Source organism: Primulina tabacum, chromosome 8 (assembly GCF_025594145.1).
Source record: "Primulina tabacum isolate GXHZ01 chromosome 8, ASM2559414v2, whole genome shotgun sequence".
Lineage (NCBI taxonomy): Eukaryota > Viridiplantae > Streptophyta > Magnoliopsida > Lamiales > Gesneriaceae > Primulina > Primulina tabacum.
This window is the reverse complement of record NC_134557.1, coordinates 33,736,523-33,757,894: the sequence shown is the minus strand read 5'-3', so window position 1 is coordinate 33,757,894 and position 21,372 is coordinate 33,736,523. Positions and strand designations below refer to the sequence as shown.

General features: G+C 35.3%; 1 protein-coding gene across 1 annotated transcript; it reads right to left on the bottom strand.

The window, feature by feature from the left end:
- Positions 1-18,386: 18,386 nt before the first annotated feature.
- On the bottom strand, positions 18,387-20,343 carry LOC142553927 (pentatricopeptide repeat-containing protein At3g56550). The gene has a single exon (XM_075664479.1). The coding sequence runs from the start codon at positions 20,228-20,230 to the stop codon at positions 18,494-18,496; it is 1,737 nt and encodes a 578-aa protein (XP_075520594.1). The 5' UTR covers positions 20,231-20,343; the 3' UTR covers positions 18,387-18,493.
- Between the last annotated feature and the right edge of the window lie 1,029 nt (positions 20,344-21,372).

The following is a 21,372-nucleotide window of genomic DNA, read 5'->3' as shown; positions in this document are numbered from 1 at the left end:
ATATTTACTCAAGTGTGAAGTTATTAAAACAAGAAGCAAACTGAAACTGAATTATGCACAAACTGAATTTCTGGCAAGTTCGGTATTTTGATGATATCTCTCAACTGGGTGATTCAAATGACAACCCGCCAACTTAACTGATCAGAAAACTCAATTTGCAACAAGTCGTATTTCACATCAGTTTGATAAAATCGGATGTTATTGATGTCTAATTGATCGCTTAATTACCGAAATGATTGCATGAAAACATCAATCAGTTGGGTATGAGCAGTTGCGGTATTTTGGTCATATCTCTCAGCTCATTTATTGGAATGAAGCGATTCATGCGTTGAAAAGATAAATGATGATCTACAAATCATCTTCAGAAGTCAAAAGTATGAATCGAAGCCTAAGATGCTGATAAATGATGATGAACGACAGACTTGGGACTTTTGTATTCAAAAGATATCAATCAAAATATAATTGGTTATGATGATGATGTTGGGTACTTATCTGATCCACACAAGGCAAGTTCCCAACCCGGATATCTATTTACTCGTGGAGGCGCTGCAATTTCTTGGTGTTCACAGAAACAAACACTCGTAACAACTTCATCAAATCACGCCGAGATTATTGCACTACATGAAGCAAGGTGTGAATGTATCTGGCTAAAATCAATGGACCGAACATGCCCAAATCTCATGCGGATTATCATTCGACAAGAAGCCTGTAACACTATATGAAGATAATGATGCATGTTTTGCTCAAATGAAAGAAGGATACATAAAAAGTGACAGAACTAAACATATTCCTTTAAGTTCTTCGCATTCACTCAAGAGCTTGAGAATAATAAAGATATTGATATTCGTTACATTCAATCAAGTGAAAACTCATCAAAACTATTCACAAAGGCACTTCCTATGAAAATATTCAGAAAGCATTATATAACATTGGGATGCGCAATCTACGAAATTTGTGAAGAATCATTCGTGTTAAAATGAGGGGTAGTTTACGTGACTGCACTCATTTTCCTTTACTATGGTTTTTATCGTAATGGGTTTTTCTTAGTAAGGTTTTTAACGAGGCATTATAAAAACACATAATGAAGACAATCATTGTATCACGATCATCATCACAATGGGGAATGTTGAAAATACGAGATGAAAGTATTAAATGTTGAAAATAAGAGTTGTAAATGTTGAAAATTAGTGTGTGATGATGTATTTATTTTTGGATTATTTCCAAATAAGTTCTTTAAGTTGGTCTTTCAATTTGTAAAGAAAAACACAATTGAGTAGGAAAATTTTATAAAGTTTGTAATGTAATATATTTTGTGAGTTTGAAATTTTTACTTTTTACCGTAAATTTTTATAAAATTTTATCTGTGTGTGGATAACGATGTTGGGATTATCAATTATTTTTTGGTGGGCATTTTTCAATGTTCTCCCGAGGTAGCCAAAGTTTACCTTTCCTATTCAGGCGAAGGGAATAGCTGATATGATTATAGCCTCTATAGATACCATTCATTTTGTGTTACATTTCGAGGGTTGTGATCTCTGTGAATCTAAGACGATGTAACTGCAAAATTAAATAAACGTTATGGCTAGCAAATTTTTTTAATTTTTTATTTACTTTGATGATAATATGTCGTCATTTCTTGGGTTTTTTTGGTCATGAAATAAAGATGTTTTATTTTTATATTTATTTATATCCTTCTTTTGTAGTTCGGAATCTTAATTTTGCTTCCATTTTAAGACAGCATTAAAGGCGTTTGAAGCATAAAATTCTGATCATGAAAAACTACTGTTTATGAATTGTTTGGAAACAGATATTTGTGTGAAAATTAAGCCTTTATTTTTGTCCTTAGTATGTCTGAAGAAATATTTGCTAGCTCTCATTGGGTTGATCATAGAAAGTTTGAGGGATAAATGGACATAAATTTTTCGTGTAAGACCTTAACTTTGCTTAGATCAAATGGAGTAGATACATAATTATTTTACTTATATTTTGATTTGATGATATGAACAATTGGAGTTTTTATTTCATATCGATGGTTTAATTTTGGATTAACCTACAATATAGGCACATGACATGATATACTTTTTGTCGGGATAAAATTGTAATGATTATAATTCTTTGGACTAAAATTAGTTGATACATTTTTAACCAAGGAGATGCAAAACTCTCAATTGTCTTATGTGCCAATATGATTTATTTTGAAACAACAACTGCTCAAGCTTAAGAAGGAGAAACAATATCGAATTTTCGGTATACCGAGATTATTATAACGAAAAAATATCGAATTTTCGGTATACCGTAGATTTTGATACGATACAGTAACGGTATGCAATTTGAAAATTTTGGTAGATACCGGAATACCGAAAAAATAGATAAATTTTTTAAAATATATATTTTAAAACAATAAATTTATAAAAAATTAAAAATATAAGTTTTTTTGGGTATAAAACTGTATATACCAATATCGTACCGAAATCTCGGTATATCATACAATTTCGGTGTATGCTAATTATCGGTATACCGAAAATTTCGGTACGATATCGGTATGAATTTGCTTGTACCATAATTTTTGGTACAGTATACGATATATAATTTTCGGTTCGATACAATATACTAGCCTTACTCAAGCTTCACACCCACATATTGAAACGTTTGTCCTTTTTATTGCTTAAAAAATACTAGAATTTTTTTTTTAACACTCAAATTTCGGCCATGACATATAACATGAATATTTTCCCCTTTAAAATAAAATCTCAACCAACTAGCATTTTAAAAATCAAGTGCAATAGTCATAATATGAAATCGTCAACTGTTTTAGCAACCCTAAAGAGCAATAAGTTTGAAAAGTATACCCCATACCAAACCTCTCAAAAATCTATCAAAAAGCATAAATAAATAGTCTTAAAATCTTTAACATAAATCATAAGTCATAATCGTAATTGCGGAAAAAGTAGAAGCGCTGGTCCTCGGGTTGTGTGCGCCTTCAGTCCAGTCAAATCACCCGTCAAGACCTCCCTCAACCTCACATGCATTCATCACATCTAGTGAGTCTAAAGACTCAACACACCATAATCTTGGTAACAAGTAATACGTAATACAATCAACATATAACAGTGAAAAATACTTGTACTTAAAATATCGTTTTCATGAAGATGCATAAACTTCAAACATGAACATTTTCATAATCCTTTATGTGATGCATGAACTTTAAATAGAAACATTTCATAATGATACATAAACTTTAAGCATAAATATTTTCATGACATGCATCACATAAACCTTAACATTTTCCTTTCTTTTTCCTCAACATGACATGACATAAAACCTTTTTAACATGATCATAAACATTTTCCTTATCCTTTTTCTTTGTTGAATTCAGATCGTTAATTGTGACTTTCCTGAAACCTCAAAAGTCGATGGATCCATCTACATGTAACCACAGTACTGGGCGGCAGGGGACACCAGCAACACTCTCACCGGTCAACTAGGGCCCTGACCTATCCTCATCGAATAGAAATACGATCGTCAGGGCTCCCTCTGGGGCCTTCTCCCATAAATGGGCTCCCTCTGGGGCCTTCTCCACTCACGATATTCTCATTCTTACCTCAAAGCTCATATCCTCATATCCTCATATTCGTAATAATGGAAATACGACCGTTGGGCTCCCACTGGGACCGTCGCCCTCAAGATATCTCCAATATTATCGAATTAGTCACAATCACTTCACTTCCTTCAACGTTTTACATTCTCATTACTTTATAAAAATCATGCATAGCATAACATTTTTGCTTTTGAAACCATGCATGCAACACGTCTTTTAAATGTTAACCTTAAATCATAAAAATTCATGGACATTTAAATAAATCATAATTTAATCATGAACATCTCATAAACATTAAAAAATAGTCATAATATCATAAAATAACATTTAGGGCACTGCCATGACATTTACTAATTTTTGGTGTAAAAAGACCGTTTTACCCCTGGACTTGACAATTTACGTTTTTGATTTTTTTCATGATTTCATGACTCTAACATGTCCCAAATATTTATTTAAGCTTAAATTAATTTTTTCATAATTTTATTTAGCTTAAATATTAGACTTATTCATTTATCTTTGATTAATTGTTTTGACGGTGTTTTAATCCCGAAAAATCCCAAACTTTAATATAAAATTCCTAAATTCTAAATTTAGTCTTTTTATATTATTTTAGCCCTTATGAACTATGACTCGACCCCTGTGAGCTGTTTTTTCAATTTTTTCTTAGTTAAAAACCCTAAATTGACACCTAAACTTCGATCCCCGAGCCAACTTTTGGTTTTCACGAGTTACCCCCGAACCATATTGTTCCAAAACTTGACCAACATCCTAAAGAACCCTACTGGACCCTTAAACCACTAAGGACCCATCCCAAAACCCAAAAACGTATGCTGGAAGTCGCCACATGCTGCAGCTGAGAATCCCTAGTGTGGTAGGACTCTATGATTTGGTGTCTAGGACCTAAACCGACACCCCAGCCCTTGAACCATCACGTTTTGCACCTTATTAGGACCCTAGTGAGACACCCTAGCCCAGCACGTGCCCCACACACCGAGCCCCCGAACCCCTGAAGCTGCGCGAACCCTGCACCAGCTTTGGACTGTGTTCTCGGGTAGAGTCCTAGCATGGCTAGGACTCTTCCCCAACCCCTAACTCGAGTCCTAGCTTGGCTAGGACTCTCACCCTGACCCATGACAATCCCTGGCCGAGCCCTGGCCCAAGCCAAGGCCAAGCCTCCCCCTTGAACAAGGAACCCGATCACCCCAACCCTTGATAGCAAGTTTTACGCTTTTCCTGGTTTTATAGCTTTCTGCCATGGTTTAGATGATTGGTTAGGACTCTAGTTCACATAATAGCTTTGCTTAAACATAAAAGACATCATGGCAGCCCCTTTAGTATAAAAAAAAACGTGAATCATTGTGAGAACCGAAAATCTTGCAATAATGTAATTAAAATTTGGAAGGAAATTTTATTAGCATAAGATTCTTTTTATTGTATTAGAATAAGATGACCATGTTGAAATCTTTATTGCCAAGCAAATTTCGAATTTTGGGGTAGGAAATATTACAAATTAGTATATCATACAAGATGCAAGGAAACAAGATAAAGAAAATCTCGGATATTCATATAAATCAAGGATTTATATCTCACGAATTAGGAAGAGAAATCATCAGCAATGACAAGGATATTTGGAGTCAATATTAGGAGATTTGATATGAATTTTTGGTATGATTTTAGTGCCAAATTTAGCTCCACCCTCCTCCCCTATAAATAGTGCATCAACCCCACTCATTCAACACACATAATTTCGAAATCCTATAGCTGAAAAACTCGAAAATTCAGCAACTCTCCCTAGCCAAAATACTGCACAAAAATCGTCCCGAAAATCGTCAAAGAAATCGAGCCGGAGCGCTACCCGGACGAGGAGCGCGAAGTGATCCAAACCAAGCCGTACACTCCACGTTTTTTTAAGTACATCCAAACACTGTAAGTGGGCTGTTTTAAATTTTGTTTTATGCACATGAAAATTTCGGTTTTGTGGTTTAAAAATATGGTCGAGTACCGTCGTTTTGTCTATACGTTTTTACGAACTTTTGGTACATTTATGTTTGACACAGTGAGGATTTCCTGAAAATGGGTGGAATTCCAACATATGGCCCTTAACAGTGGGATAGAACTGTTTTATGGCCTCGCCCCCTTAGAGGATTAAAACTTAGGGACTGACGTCAGTAAACCGTTGAAAGGTGAAAAATCGCAGTGTTATTATGTTATGAAATTTACGTTACGTTTATGAAAAGCATGATGTACGTTTATGATATGTTTTGAAAATGTTATTAAATTGGTTATGTTGTGTTCAAAGTCCCCCATTTACTGAGTATTCCCAAAATACTCACCCCCCCTTACAACCCTTCCCAGATAAGTCCGAAGAACAGGTGGAGGAAGAGGAGTCCGAACAGTTCTGGGGATGGTGATTCACGAGACCAGTAGTAGTTATGTTCGAATTTATGATTTAATAATTGTAAGACGCTTCCGCATTATTTACTGTTTCGTTGGATTTCGTTATTGTAAAGACAATGTTTATTTCGTGGAAATTATGATATATAAACTGGTTCGGTTTATACTGTGCTACGAAAGGCTTGTTGTTTCGATTGTGTGATTGTTAAACAACGCCGGTGTCAATCCCGAGTTTCGGGACGTGACAATCATGGCATCAACAGATGGCAAAAAAATCGTGCACATGAGAAGAAACGAAAACAACAAGTTCTAGGCTTCATGTTATCATACAAACTATTTTTAAAACTATATTATGACATGATGGATGAGAAAAAGAGATGTATGGTGTGCCTTTGCGTAATATACACACGAAAAACCATTGACGACGAAGAACGGGACGCAACCTTGGCTTTCTTTTCCCTCAACCTTCGAAAAACCCCTTGGATGATATGTATGTGTGCCGTGTGTGATGTATCGTGTAAGGGAGAGAGTTTTCAGAATTTAAAAGAGAGTGGTCGATTGTTGATTGTCAAGTGAGGGTTTTAGGTGTTTTATATACATAAAATATACTAATTAATATACTAACTAGGCCTTTGGCCTATTAAGCCATTAAATTAAGTCCATTAGTCTAATTAGGATTTAAATAAAATATTGACAAGGTTTTTGTTAAAATAAATTTGTGAATTTATTAGCCGGGTTGCCAAAAAGCTCGCATTTTTGTTGAAAAACCAACAACGATAAAATTTACATCCCGGCGTATAAAATCACCTCAAAACCCCTTATTTTCAAAAATACTGAAAAACATCAACCATATTTTAAATAATTAAAAATAATTATTTAATAAAAATATTTTACTTTTTTCAGCCCTCAGTTCCCGTTCCTCGATCGCAACTTGAATATCCCTAAAAATGCGATTTTATGCATGATGATAATAAAATCATATTTAACATGTAATCATGTATGTCACATAATCAAACAACAATTAAAATCAGTTAATTACTCATTTTCCATTATTTCCTAGATTTGCATGCAGTTGTATTACGTCGTCTTAATTTTGGACCTTACACGTATAGATTTCTCCTTCTAAAGTTTTATGTATGGCGTGATCATTGAATATCTATCAAGGAGGATAAGAATGAATCCAGAATTTTTTTTTCCATAAAATGGAATATGAACATATAATTTATAGAGAAATAATTCTTTGAGCCGAGTTTTGAATTTCCATGTACAATTCCTGGAGTCATTCTCTTGCATTTATTTCTTTCTTATTCTTCTCGCTCTTCATAAAATTTTATTTCATGTGTAGCTAATCTAAATTAAGAAGACGGTGGTTTAGTGCCCAAGGTTCGGATGATATTTAAAAACGAGGAAATATTTGATTTTTACAAAAAGTATGCATATCATTTCTGTTTTCCAGTTAGAAAAAAAAATCGAAGAATCATGACAAATGAGTTGTCATGTACGTTGTATTAACATGTAGCAGAGAAGGTTATAGAGCCAGTAATACAAGTACTTCACTAAAGCCCAAACCGGGTAAACTGGTGGTAAGGCTAGATATTGATCAGCCTGTTCATATGCTGATGGAGTATGGAGAATTACTGGCGTCCATCTCGAACACAATCACCAAACTAGTTCATCCAAATCTAGAGTGTTTGGATGCTATTGTGAGCTAAATTCTCACATGAAACAACAGCTAGAGATGAATGATATAGGAGATATTCCCGTCCATAAAAGTTTTAACTCAGTTGTTGTTGAAGCAGATTGATATGAGACGATGACTTTTACTAAAAAGGATTGTCGAAATTATATTGATAAGGTCAAGAAATTAAGAGTTGAAGAGAGAGATGCAGCTACTATTCAATCTTTTATCTCCAAAATGCATTCATTATGTCATGGTTTTTTCTTTAGTTTGGATTTGGATGAGGAGGATTGATTAAAGAATGTATTTTGGACAGATAAAAGGTGTAAGGAAGCTTGTAAGGAGTTTGGTGATGTAGTAAATTTTGATACAACATACTTGAGTACTAATGAGTAGGACATGTCATTTGCTCCTGTTGTTGGTGCGGATCATCATGGACACTCGACGCTACTTGGGTGTTGTCTACTTTCTAACGATGATATAGATACATTTGTCTGGTTGTTTAGGACATGGCTAGAGTGCGTGGAGTTTCAAGTACCTATAGAGATAATAATTGATCAACATAAGGCAATGCATAACTCAATAAAAGCCATATTTCCTAACACAAGACATAGGTTGTGTTTATGGAATAAACTTAAAATATTACCAGAAAATTTTGGATATCATTGTCAAAAAGACTTCTATATTCTAGTCCACATGATCAATTATTTATTTATGTTATTTATTACTAAACCACATGATTTAGAGGTGAATACATGTTATTTGTTTCAATGATTAAAGATCAGGGGTTAAAGAATCTTTTCGTTGATTGAATCGAGGGCGCGACTGTGTCTTGTTCGAGTTTGATTTTCATGCATAACTGGATTCAGATCACATGTGTTACTATGTTTGATACGGAGAGGCGATTCTAAAGCGCTTGTACAATTGCCAAGTTTAAAGAGTTCAAGAAGAACTAATTGGAAAGATGTATTGTGTACAGAAGAGTTGAGGAAAAAAAATTGAAATTAAGTTTTAGAGAGACGAATGTGTCATCATGTGTAGTTGTCATTTATTCGAGTTTAGAGAAATTGTATGTAGGCATGCTATTATAGTTTTTATTCATAAGAAGTTGTCATCCATTCCTGAGAGATATACTTCGGCATTGGAGGAAGGATGTGAATAGGTTATATATGAGGATGAAGATCAATTGTAATGAATGGATAACTACTCCGGGACAGTTAAATTAAGAGAACTTGTGCGGGTCGTGTCACCCCACCAAGTCTGCCTACTCAGAGTTCGGCACCTCCAGTCTCCTCAGTATTTAGCTCACATGCATCACACATGCCTAGTGAGACTAAAGACTCAACACGACTGTACCAGGAATAACAAGTACATATACATAGCACACAGCAGTGAAAAATATCATACTCAACATATCTTTCATGAACTTAAAAACATAACGTAAACGTGTTGTGTAAAATCATATCGTGTCAAAACATGTCATCTCATGTCATCATATACGTAAACGTGTCGTGTAAAATCATATTGCATTAAAGCATGTCATCTCATCATATACGTAAACGTGTCGTATAAAATCATGTTGTGTCAAATTATGTCATCATATACGTATACATTTTCTTTTAATTGAATTCAGTTCATTAGTTGTGACTTTCGTATCAGCTCTATCGATGGATCCATCTACGTATAACCACGGTACCGGGCGGCGAGGGACTATCAGCGACAACATTACCCGTCCACTGAGCTCGGGCCTCAGCTCATCATATCTCATATCATGTCAATGGAAATACGATCGTCGGGCTCCTTCTGGGGTCTTCTCCCGTAAACGGGCTCCCTCTGGGGCCTTTTCCCTCACGATATCTCCAATCATATCATCGTATACATATACATCGTCAGTCACAACCAACTCTCATTCTTCAAAAATATCATCATATTCACCACTTAACAAAACATGCATATACGTAATTTTTTTTTTAAACCAAGCATGCAACGTATATTTTCATAAAATCTTAAAAAAATCGTGATCATGATGCATAAACCTTTAAAATATAGTAAATTTGTGCTCAGGGCGCTGTCTTGACCAAAATCTCACCCCGGGTACAAAATGACCATTTTGCCCCTGAAAATCCAAAAATTATCGTTTAACCCCTGGACCTTTAATTCCATTTTTTTGACATTTTCTTAATTCCATTGATACTAACATGTCCCAAATAATTATTTAAACCTACATGAATTTTTTCATATTTTTATTTGGCTTAAATCGATGACTTTTAAATTAATCTTTAGATATAACATATTAATGTGTTTTAATCCCAAATTAAACCAAAACTTAGCATAAAATTCCCAAATTAAAAACTTAGAATTCTAATAATTATTTGAGCTTAAATATAATTTTCCATAATTTTATTAAGCATAAATCTAGACGTTTCCATTAATCCTTTAATTAACGTTTCGTGCTACGATTAAATCCCGGATAAATCTAAAACTCATTATTTTGATCCAAAGCTTACTAAACTCCTAAAAATGTCCCAAAACATATTTAAAAGCCATCCCTAGATGTAAACTCGAGCTCATTTCATAACTTAACTGAATTGTTTTAAAACTTGGACCAAGGATCCTGGTTTTAACTCGTATCGACTCGAAACTTAACCGAATTTTTTTCAACTTTTTGTCATATCTTAAAAACACTATAATGGTCCTACAATCTTAATTTCAGACCCTTATATCCATGGCTAATGGTCCAGCATTTGAATGAATCTCTCGGTCCTACCAACTTAAATCACCCTTGTGCACTAACCTCCAAGGTCACATTCTAGCTCACCACCGACGGTTCAAGCCTCGACTCCACCTTACCTAGACCACCCTAGGACCTTGCTGGACCCACTAGACTCACGGCCCCAGCTACATGCAGGCTGCAACCTGCTGAAAGCCTAGAAACAACACAACCCATCATCCGAGTCCTAGCCCCTTGCACTTGCACTCGATCAAACGGCCTTGAGGACGGTTCCAGCAGCGGTCAAGCCTCTCTAAAGCGTGTCTCAGACCCAGCAGGGCCTGGTCCAAGTCTTGGTTCAGCCCTCGCACCGTCGACAAACCAAATCTCTCGATCTTGACCTCACACACCCTCACATGCGCTTGACCGAACGAATTTCCCTCGAGCTTGGCAACCCGAATCTCCAGCACCTATACATCATTAAACACAGCCTGCACAACCCTCTAACATCACTAACTTGACAGCCCCTTGCACACAAATGGGAAAGACGTGAGTGGTTGATCAAAAGATGCAAGAACATATGTAAAAACCAAAGATTCTTCATGAATAATGCTGAACCGAGAATTCCACCTACAAATAAACACATAACAGCATATATATAGCGTATATGATGCAGAAATAAAAGTATGTGGCGTGCCTTGATGATAATATACTCGAAAACTAGAAGAACCGCATGAAGGGAAGGCACCGGAGGAATTTTCTTTGAAAGATCAAGCTTGGCCGAAGCTTCCATGGAGTTTGCTGCTGGAAAACTGAGAGAATCTGAATGGGAGGGGTGAGTGTCGGTTGTGGGAGTGATGATGGTAGGTATAATGGGTCCTTATGTATTAATTAACTATTTAATTAATACGGGTCCTAAATTGCTAATTAAAAGTTTAAAAAGAATTTTAAGTTCAATAAATTTAAAAGTAGGCCCATTAAATCCAAACATACTCCCGAAAAATATTTCGTGTTGAAAGGTTTTTTGAAAATATTAACCGAACCCTCAAAAATTCCTCCGATTCGATAAAATTTGCGTACCGAAAAAAATAAAATCATGCGGATAAAAATACCCAATAAATCTCAATTCTTGAAAAATACCTTTAAAAAACCTTATATTAATTAATAAAAATTAATCATGTAATAAAATAATTTTTCCTGAAAATTCTCCGGTCTCCGTTCTCGTTCGAGCGCGAAATGAAACTTAAAAATCTTTAATGAATGAACCTTTAAAATTTCATGAATTAAATTCTATCATGCATGAATTATGCATAAAAATATTTAAACACAAATTAACGAAATAAAAATGCATTTAAAACCTTAAAACAATTTAATAAAATACCAAAGAAATTTAGCAACTTGCATGCATGTGGTTTACGTGACCCTTCAAATTCTCGGGACGTTAAAATTTATGCTTGAGAAAAAGCATTTTATTCGTTGAAGAAAGAACATATGTGCTGCATTAGAAAATGACCCATGGAGAAAATTGGTTAGTTTTCCCTCTTCTTTTATAAATTTTAAAATTTCAGAGATATAGGGGGAGAACGCATTTTAAATATTGAGGGAATGAAAAATTTTGTGCTTAAATTTTTTGAAAATATGACTTTTTGATTCACACAAAAACGGGGAGAAATATGTTAGTTGAATCGATTGTTTATCCAATTTTTGTGATTATAAAAAATGGGGAGATTGTTGGAACATTTCATGTTTGCTATCTTGATTTTGATGTTAACAAAACTTGTTATTGTATTTCTAACATATTTACTCACGCGTGAAATTGCAAACACAAGAAGGAAACTGAAACTGAATTTAGTCAAACTGAATTTCTTGCAAGTTTTTGTTTTTTGATGATATCTCTCAGCTGGATGATTCAAATGAAAATTTGTCAATATAAATGATCAGAAAACTCAATTTGGAACAAGTCGTACCTCACGTCAGTTGGGTAAAAGCGGATGTTATCTACGCCAAATCATTCGCTGAATGACCAAACTGATTGCACGAAAACAACAATCAGTTGGATATGAGCAGTTGCGGTATTTTGGCCATATCTCTCTGCTCATTTATTGGAATGAAGCGATTTCAGCATGCGTTGAAAAGATAAGATGATGATCTACAAATCATCGTTAGAAGTTAAATTCTGAATCGAAGCTTAAGATACTGATAAATGACTATGAAGCTACTGGTTATGCACGCTGATTTCAGCACACCAGTTGAGCTGCTAACCTGTTGACCAGTTTAGGCTCGGCAAAATGTCCAGCAAGTCGAATATGACCGTTGCAATTTTATAAACAGTACATAAACTTTTCAAACGGTAATATGTTTGTGTCTAACGTATATATATCATTGTTGGGCCTAGAGATACGTCTTGAAGATGAAACAAGAGCTTTTGAAGGGGATTCTAAGCATTGACGTGAAGGAAGGAAGGCTGACCATGAAGGTTGAAGGTTAGACTGGTGGTAATCAAGCCATCCAACAGATCACACGATCCACCTTGAATAGGAATGAGAGTCAGGCTGATGACTTAAAACAAAGCGTTGTGTGGGAGGCAATCCACGAAATTTTATTTTTATGCACTTTTATTTTAGTTACTTATTCATTTTATTTATAATTTTTTTTCACATGTTTTAACATTATTTAGACTAATAATATTTTTATGAGCAGACCTATGTGATGAGCGGAACACCCCAACGATGAAAGAAAATAAGGATAATGACGAGTACTGATGTTCGTCGCAACATGTATGAATTGTCCTAATTTTTTGATGAAGATCCCAGCTGACCAGTCCAGCTGAAACAGTGAAATCAGTTTAGCTGACAAGGCAATTGATTTCATCAAACCAGTTCAAGATCGGTTCCACTGACCAGTTCAGATCATCAGTTATGAATCAATCAGTTTGTAGAACACAACAAGCTTATTCAAATGGAATCCAGTTGTGCGCACTGAGGAAAAGCTTTTGTCTAGTCAAAGGACAATAATAGACGTTGCAACAGAGCTTAAAGCCAAAAACGGAAAATACCAAAAAGTTCGAATTCACAGCTAATAACATTGATTCTATTGGCATTGACATAAACGTTCCAGAATAACTGTCGGAAAGTACAGACATATTTCTAGGAATGGATTCAAATTGCAACGAACATATTTGATGAGTCTTGGTGTACGATCTCATTGCCTCTATAAATACCAGACCAAGATCATCAATATAAAAAGTTTGTGGAAAAATATACAAGTGTGGAAATCAAGAGAGAAGGGCACACTCAACGTATGTCAGGTTACAAGAAGCAATCAGCCCAGATTTGAGGGAACACTTAAAAGTGTTATCAGCTTAGTTTAGAAGCAATTTTCCCTCAGTGTGTGAGAACACCTTCGTGCTATATTTATAGAGCAGTTCTCACACATGCACACACCATCACTCACATACATACATAGAGTAGAGCTTATTAATAAGTTGAGTGAGTCTTGCACAAAGACGTTAAACTTGTGTATGTAGTCTTTGGCACATAGACGTTAAACAAGTGTTGGATGGAAGGTGTTGCCTTCAGTATAGGCTAGGAGTTCAGTTAGGCAGTGGTATAAGTCCTAAGCTGAGTGGGTTTGTACAAGGACATTGTATAAATTAAAGTCTTCTAGTAGAACCTATCCGAGGCTGTAGAAGGGATGACGTAGGAGCAGTTGAAGTCTCCGAAAATCCATAAACATATCTTGTGTATTTAACTATTTAACTATTGTTTCCAAACTGATTTGATCAGTTCAAGCAGATATCAGTTCAGTTCTCACCACAACTGAACTGATATGAGCAAGAACTTATCCCCCCTCATTTCAATTATGCAGTTTACACAAGTTAAAAGGATTTCAAACTAGTTAGCTTTCTTAACGAAGAATTACTTCGAGTATTTTCAACTTAGTTTATAACCAAACTCGATCTAATTCATCGATGTTTACATTGTTAGAACACGAGCTATTGCAGATCATTGAGAATATTGTGTTTGAAGCACACTCGCGGGTGTCAAAACCGATCCATCAATTGGTATCAGACCTAGCTGTTCTAAGAAGGACATTTGAAAGCCGATATCTTAAAATATGTTTTAAAATGTTATTTAAAATGGATTTCAAAATCCACTTAAAAATTTTATATGAGTTTACCGTGGGAAAAGGGAATATTGTTGGATCTGCAACTAACATTGTAGCCACTTTTCTCGACTCCGTAATCTCGTTGTTTTGGATCTGCAACTAACATTGTAACCACTTCACTCGACTCTGTAATCTCGTTGTTTTAGCAGCTTGCTGGGTTTTGAGTTCAAACTGACGGCAAAACATATAAACTGATCGGTGGACAAGATTTCAGTTGCCAGCGTACTAGTTCAGCTGATCAACAAACGAAACCCAGCTAAACTGAAATGTTGGATGATTAAGAGCTTAATCATCAACAGTATACCGCCGCTTCATTGTCATATCAGATCAAAATATATGATCAATGCAGTTTAGCATCAGTTGAGTCCAGTTTGAGTTAGCTCGACCAGTTAGACAGCATCGAGATCAAGTCCAAGGCAAATTAGCTGCTCTACTGGCAAAAAGAGACTCAAGATCGTTGCAGCATTTCAAAGCATTCAAGTCAAACAGTTGTTGGTATATCCAGTTCTATTATGAATAAACTGACTGATATTTGATGTTGTTTAAAATTTTCTATTGTAATATCATTTCCCTTACACATTATGGCGTGCTTAAATGTATGACACAAGGGACGCTTATTTTATTAAATAAACATCATTTTTATCCGGTTAGTTTCTATGTAACTGAACTGCTATCTTCATATTTGTTGCCTAAACTGCTTGGATGTTAAATGTTGCTAAAATTTCTTTTTAAATCGTGTAAATGATTATATTTTTTAGTGGGAGTTTTTAATTCATTTCTTTAGGGGGAGCTTTTTTATCCCTCGAACTGAAAAATTATTTTTAATCATCTTAAATGTTTTTTATTCTCACAAAGGGAGATAAGAAGTATTAAATTTTAAAATTTTAATTTTATAGTTCGTGTTAATTGCTCAAGTTTTCTGATCATCAAAAAAGGAGAGATTGTTAGAACATTTCATGTTAGCAATATTCATTTTGATGCTAACAAAACTTGTTATTTTGTTTCTAATGAATTTATCTAAGTGCGCAGAAGTTGAAACTGATCAGGATTCGAACTGATCAGTTATCGAGCCAAAACTGAAGCTATCAAGACGCAAAACTGAAAGCGCCAACTGATTGCCCAAACTGAATCAGTTCAACTGATTGTCCAGCTGATAGATGGTTTAGCAGAAGACCTTCAGAATCTCGGCCAATTGATGAAGAGCTCAACTGATGAAGAGTCCAGCTGACCAGTCCAGCTGAAACAGTGAAATCAGTTTAGCTGACGAGCCAACTGATTTCACCAAACTAATTCAAGATCAGTTCAACTGACTAGTTTAGAACACCAGTTAGGAATCAATCAATTTGCAGAACACGATAAGCTTATTAAAATGGAATCCAGCTGTGCGCACTGAGAAAAAGCTTTTATCCAGCCAGTCAAAGGACAATAATGGACGTTGCAGCATAGCTTAAAGCCAAAACGTGCCAGAATGGCTGTCGGAAATGTACAGACATATTTCGATGAACAGATTCAAATTGCAACGAACATATTTGATTAGTCTTGGTGTACGATCTCATTGTCTCTATAAATATCAGACCAAGATCATCAATATAAAAAGTGTGTGGAAAAATATACAAGTGTGGAATCAAGAGAGAAGGACACGCTCTACGCATATCAGCTTACAAGAAGCAATCAGCCCAGATTTGAGAGAACACTTAAAAGTGTTATCTTAGTTTAGAAGCACTTTTTGCTCAGTGTGTGAGAGCACTTTCGTGCTGTATTAATAGATCAGTTCTCACACACGCGCACACAATCACTCACATACATACAGAGAGTAGAGCTTATTGATAAGTTGAGTGAGTCTTGCACAAAGACGTTAAACTTGGGTATGTAGTCTTTGACACATAAACGTTAAACAAGTTTTGGCTGGAAGGTGTTGCCTTCAGTTAGGCTAGGAGTTCAGTTAGGCAGTAATGTAAGTCCTAAGCTGAGTGGCTTTGTACAAGGCATTATATAAATCAAAGTCTTCTAGTGGAACCTACCCGAGGTGGTAGAAAGGATGACGCAGGAGCAGTTGAAGTCTCCGAACATCCATAAACATATCTTGTGTACTTAACTTGTTAACTATTGTTTTCAAACTGATGTGATCAGTTCCAGTTGTGATCAGTTCAGTTCTCACAATAACTGAACTGATATATGTAAGAACTGATCCCCCTTATTTCAGTTATTTAGTTTACACAAGTTAAAAGGCATTGCAAACTAGTTAGCTTTCTTAACGAAAGATTACTTCGAGTATTTTTCGCTTGGTTTATAACCAAACTCGATCTAATTCAACGGTGTTTACATTCTTAGAACACGAGCTATTGCAGCTCATTGAGAATATTGTGTTTGAAACACTCTCGCAGGTGTCAAAACCGATCCATCATACACACACTGTAAAAATTTTCACATACAATCACTCACACATATAAATGAGAGTTGATCTTCAAAGTTTAGATGAATGAGTCTGCATACAAAGATATTAAAGATTGTGTTTGTAGCCGTAACATAAGAGGCGTTAAAAATTATGTGGATTGTGATGTTGTGGCCTACCACCAAGTATGCTAGGAGTTTCAATTAGTCAATAGATAAGTCATAAGTTGAAATGAGTTTGTACACTAAGTTATATAAATCAAAATTTTCTAGTGAATACTTCCTAGGTGGAAGAAGGAGTGACGTTGGAGTTGCTAATCTCAAAACATCCATAAAAAACTGTGTCTATTTATTTATTGCATTTAATTATTGTTGTCGTTTTTAAGATGCATTGTTGAATCATTTTATGTATTCTTCAAATACCAAATTATTACATATTAATTGTTTGATAAAATGCTTCAACCAAAAACGTTTTTACGTATTCAACTTGCATATTTTTTAAATGTTTTTCAAAATATTTAATTAGTTTCTACGAAATATTATTTTGAGTGTCTTCCGCTTGATTTGAAAACTAAACTTCGATTTAATTAACCGGTATTCAATATTTCAAAAACTCAGCTATTGTAGCTTAACGATTATCCTCCATCGATCCTATCATCTTCGCAATCACATGAAATCTCGACAAATTCATAACTACATCGAAATCTCTTGAACAACTAATAGAGAAAGCACTGAATTAGGAATTACGTAGCTTCGCCGGTGAGGTGGAAAGATGGAGACCGTAAAAAATTTTGGGGATATTTTTATATACTCTTTATTATTAATTTTTATTCTCAAAAAACAAAATAGCCCTCTTTTATTTTTTTTTATTATTATTATTGTCGTTTTATCGTCCCTATCTTCCGTATTTCAACACATTGGATATAGTAAAATATTGAAATTAGCTAACTTAATTTTGTCAAACAATTTATTTATTTGGATCGCTTAAAACGGTTTTAATATATTTTTAACAAACAAAAGTGTTTATCAGATGTTGTATAGCACTCACTTATTATTTTTACTACCGCTAAAATAATTGTAAGTGATCTGTTCTAAAATAATTTTATTTTACAAGTATTCTGAGAAAAATATTTTTAAAGCTTCATAAAATTAATATAATTATTTAATTAAATATAATTTTGTATTGATTATAAACACAGTACATTTTAGATTATTAAAATTTAAACATTTCATATGATAAAATACATTTTGAGTTTGAAGAGAATTGTGTCATTATATTCATGTTTGTGTAGCATGATGTATACATTGAACCCTCGAAGAATTTTGTAAAAATGAAAATAAATTAAAATCAACTTGCACTAAAATAAATAATTAGTACTATTGGTGATGCCTAATTACTAAACAATTTTTGTAAGTGTAGAAAACTTGTTTGTCAAAGATTAAATAATACGTCGTCGGGGTTTTGAATTCAATATTTCCCCATGTTTTTTATATAGACATAGTTGTCCCGTCCATGTTTTCGGATATGCCCGAAGTATTTTTATGTGTCCCAATCTCACCAATAATTTTTACAAGAACAAAAGCCATTCCAAAAATGATGAAAACGAACTCGATCTCGAACTATAATTTGTCTGTTGTACGCTTTGGCGACAAACTTGGTGAAAGAGTGGCAGTCTTCACACACTCTCAGGTTCTTCACTATCCGCAGGCAGGTTCCTGCTCCAGTCCGTGCAATTCCAAAAGCTATTGCTAGCTTTTCGCTGTGACATGAACCAAACCTCTCCCAAGATTGATCAGTAGCAGGATCATAGGGAGTAGTTGACGATTCTCTGATGTAACCAGCAAGTATAGCATCATGTGTAATTTCTTCTAGTTTACAATAAATTTCCTCAGAATCAATCTTGGATCTGTCATTTACTAAAAACCTATGGATTTGATCATTAATTTCAATCCAACTCCAACTTGGAGTGGTCTTAATGTCACTATATTTGATCAATTTCCTCATTCTTGCTACACCCTCGAGATCTTTGGCTTCAGCATAGATTCCAGCCAGAAGTGCACAGTCTCCACCATTCAGCACCCCAAGTTCACTCAACTTTTGCATTGCTTTCTCTCCCTTGTTGACGTCTTTATGAACCTTGCATGAACCTAAAAAGGATCGCCAGAGTATCATATTGTTTGGAAATTGAGAGTTTTCAATAATATCGAGTGCTTTTTCTAGCTTCCCAGAACGCCCAAACAGATCAACCATGCAGCCGTAATGCTTGACCTGCGGTTTTAAACCAAATTTTGAGCTCATCGATTCAAAAATTTTGACCCCATCATCCACCAAACCTTGGTGACTGCAACCACATAACAAGCCAAGAAATGTTATGGAGTCTGGCTTCATTCCACCCCGCAGCATTTTCTTGAAAAACGAAATTGCTTCATCCCCAAAACCGTGAACTCCGTGTCCAACTATTATCGAATTCCACGAGTAGATGTCTCTCTTTTTCATAGAATTGAACACACAAACAGCATCAGCTAAGCTACCACACTTGGCATACATCTCAATGAGCGCATTCCCCAAAAAAACATTCTCCAATAGACCCTTTTCACGCCCCAACTCATGCAACTTCAGACCAACATTCAAAGTCCCTGCCTGAGCACAAGCAGATAGCAAACTCACGAGACTAAACCCATCAAAACCTACACCCATAAACTTCATTTCCTCAAATAATTTCAATGCTTCATCATGAAAACCCATCTGGGAATAACTTGCAATCATTGAATTCCATGTCACCAAATCCCTCTTACACATTTCATCGAACACTCTCCTCATGTCCCCCACTTCCCCAATCGCAGCATAAGCTCGTATCAAATTGGTACAAACAACCACATCTGGTCCAAAACCCAGTCTCAATACCGACCCATGAATCTCCTTACATTTGATTCCAGCCTTAGCCTTCTCACATGCCTTGAGCAATAACGAGAAGGTCGCACCAGAAGGTTGCAAAGATGAACAAGAAAGCATATGATTATAGTATTGAATGGCATGTCGAGCATTTTGGCTCTGAGAAAAGAGCTTAATAATTGCATTCCAATGTTGAATCTGCAGGTTCTTGATCTGGTGAAAGAGAGTTCTACACAAAAGCAAAGAATTGGCGCATATGGCGTAAGAATTCAAAAGCCCACATGAAACGGATGGAATGGCGAACAGGCCGTTTGTTACGATCTTTGCATGTAATGTCACTAGTGTCCGGACATCACTGCATTGATGGAGGAGGTTAAGGATTCGAGGGGATTTGCACATTTAACACCAACTTCTGCTCGTTACGTAGATAACAACATCATGTTCTTTTGTTCAAAAAAGGTACAAACACATTATCGGAATCGGGGAAATTTTTTGAAAGGCTTGCTGTGTGTTTTTTTCCTCAAAAAAAAAAAAAAAAAACCTTCCATTGTATTTTATGTTGGATCTCGATTTTCTCGTGTCCAAACGCAGCGGAAGTTTTAAAATTTTTATTTTATTTTGACAATCAAAATATATTTGTTTTGGGCACTCGTATGGTTTATTATAATAAAACGTACATAGGGTGTTAGAATTTATACATTCGGTGAAAATTTTACAAGGCTCCAACTATTCCGGGGTTAGCGGAGATATCTCTTGATAAATTCCCTACGAACTTTCTTCGAGTCTCCTTCTATCAAGTCCACGACCAGAAGATGTGTTCATCTTTCAAATTACACTAGAATATTTGAAAGAAGTTTTTACGTTGAGATCAAAAATTTGAGAGATGCCTCAAATCTCTTTTTCTTGAAAAGTGGCCAAAAAAAATTTGGAGGAATTGGAGATGTGATTCTCGAAAATCACAATTGGGAATAGGGATGGCAATGGGACGGGACGGGGGCGGGTTTGCCATCCCGATCCCCGTCCCCGAATTCCATCCCCACCCCCATACCCTCCCCGATCCTCGCTTTTTCGGGTTCGGGGAATCCCCAAACCCGAAACTTCGGGGATTAACTTCACATCCCCGCTTCCATCCTCGTTTCAAAAATATTAATATGGTAGGACGATGACGAATTCAGAAATTTTCTCAAACTAAAACTTATCATTATCTATTATTATTAGTGATAATATTAATATTAATATTAATATCAATATAAATAATAATATTATTAGTAATATTTTAAAAAATATTATTATTATTATTATTATATTATTATTAATACTAGTAATACTATTATTTTATTATTGATATTATTTTCGAGGCGGGTTCGGGGATGGGGATAGTAATCATATACTCGCCCCGAACTACATCGGGGATTTAAAAAATCCCCGAACCCGAATCCGAACCCGAAAAAATCGGGGATCCCCATCCCAGTTTCGGGTTTTCCCCACGGGTCCCTAAACCCGTGGGGAAAGTTTCCATCCCTAATTGGGAATGAGTGGAG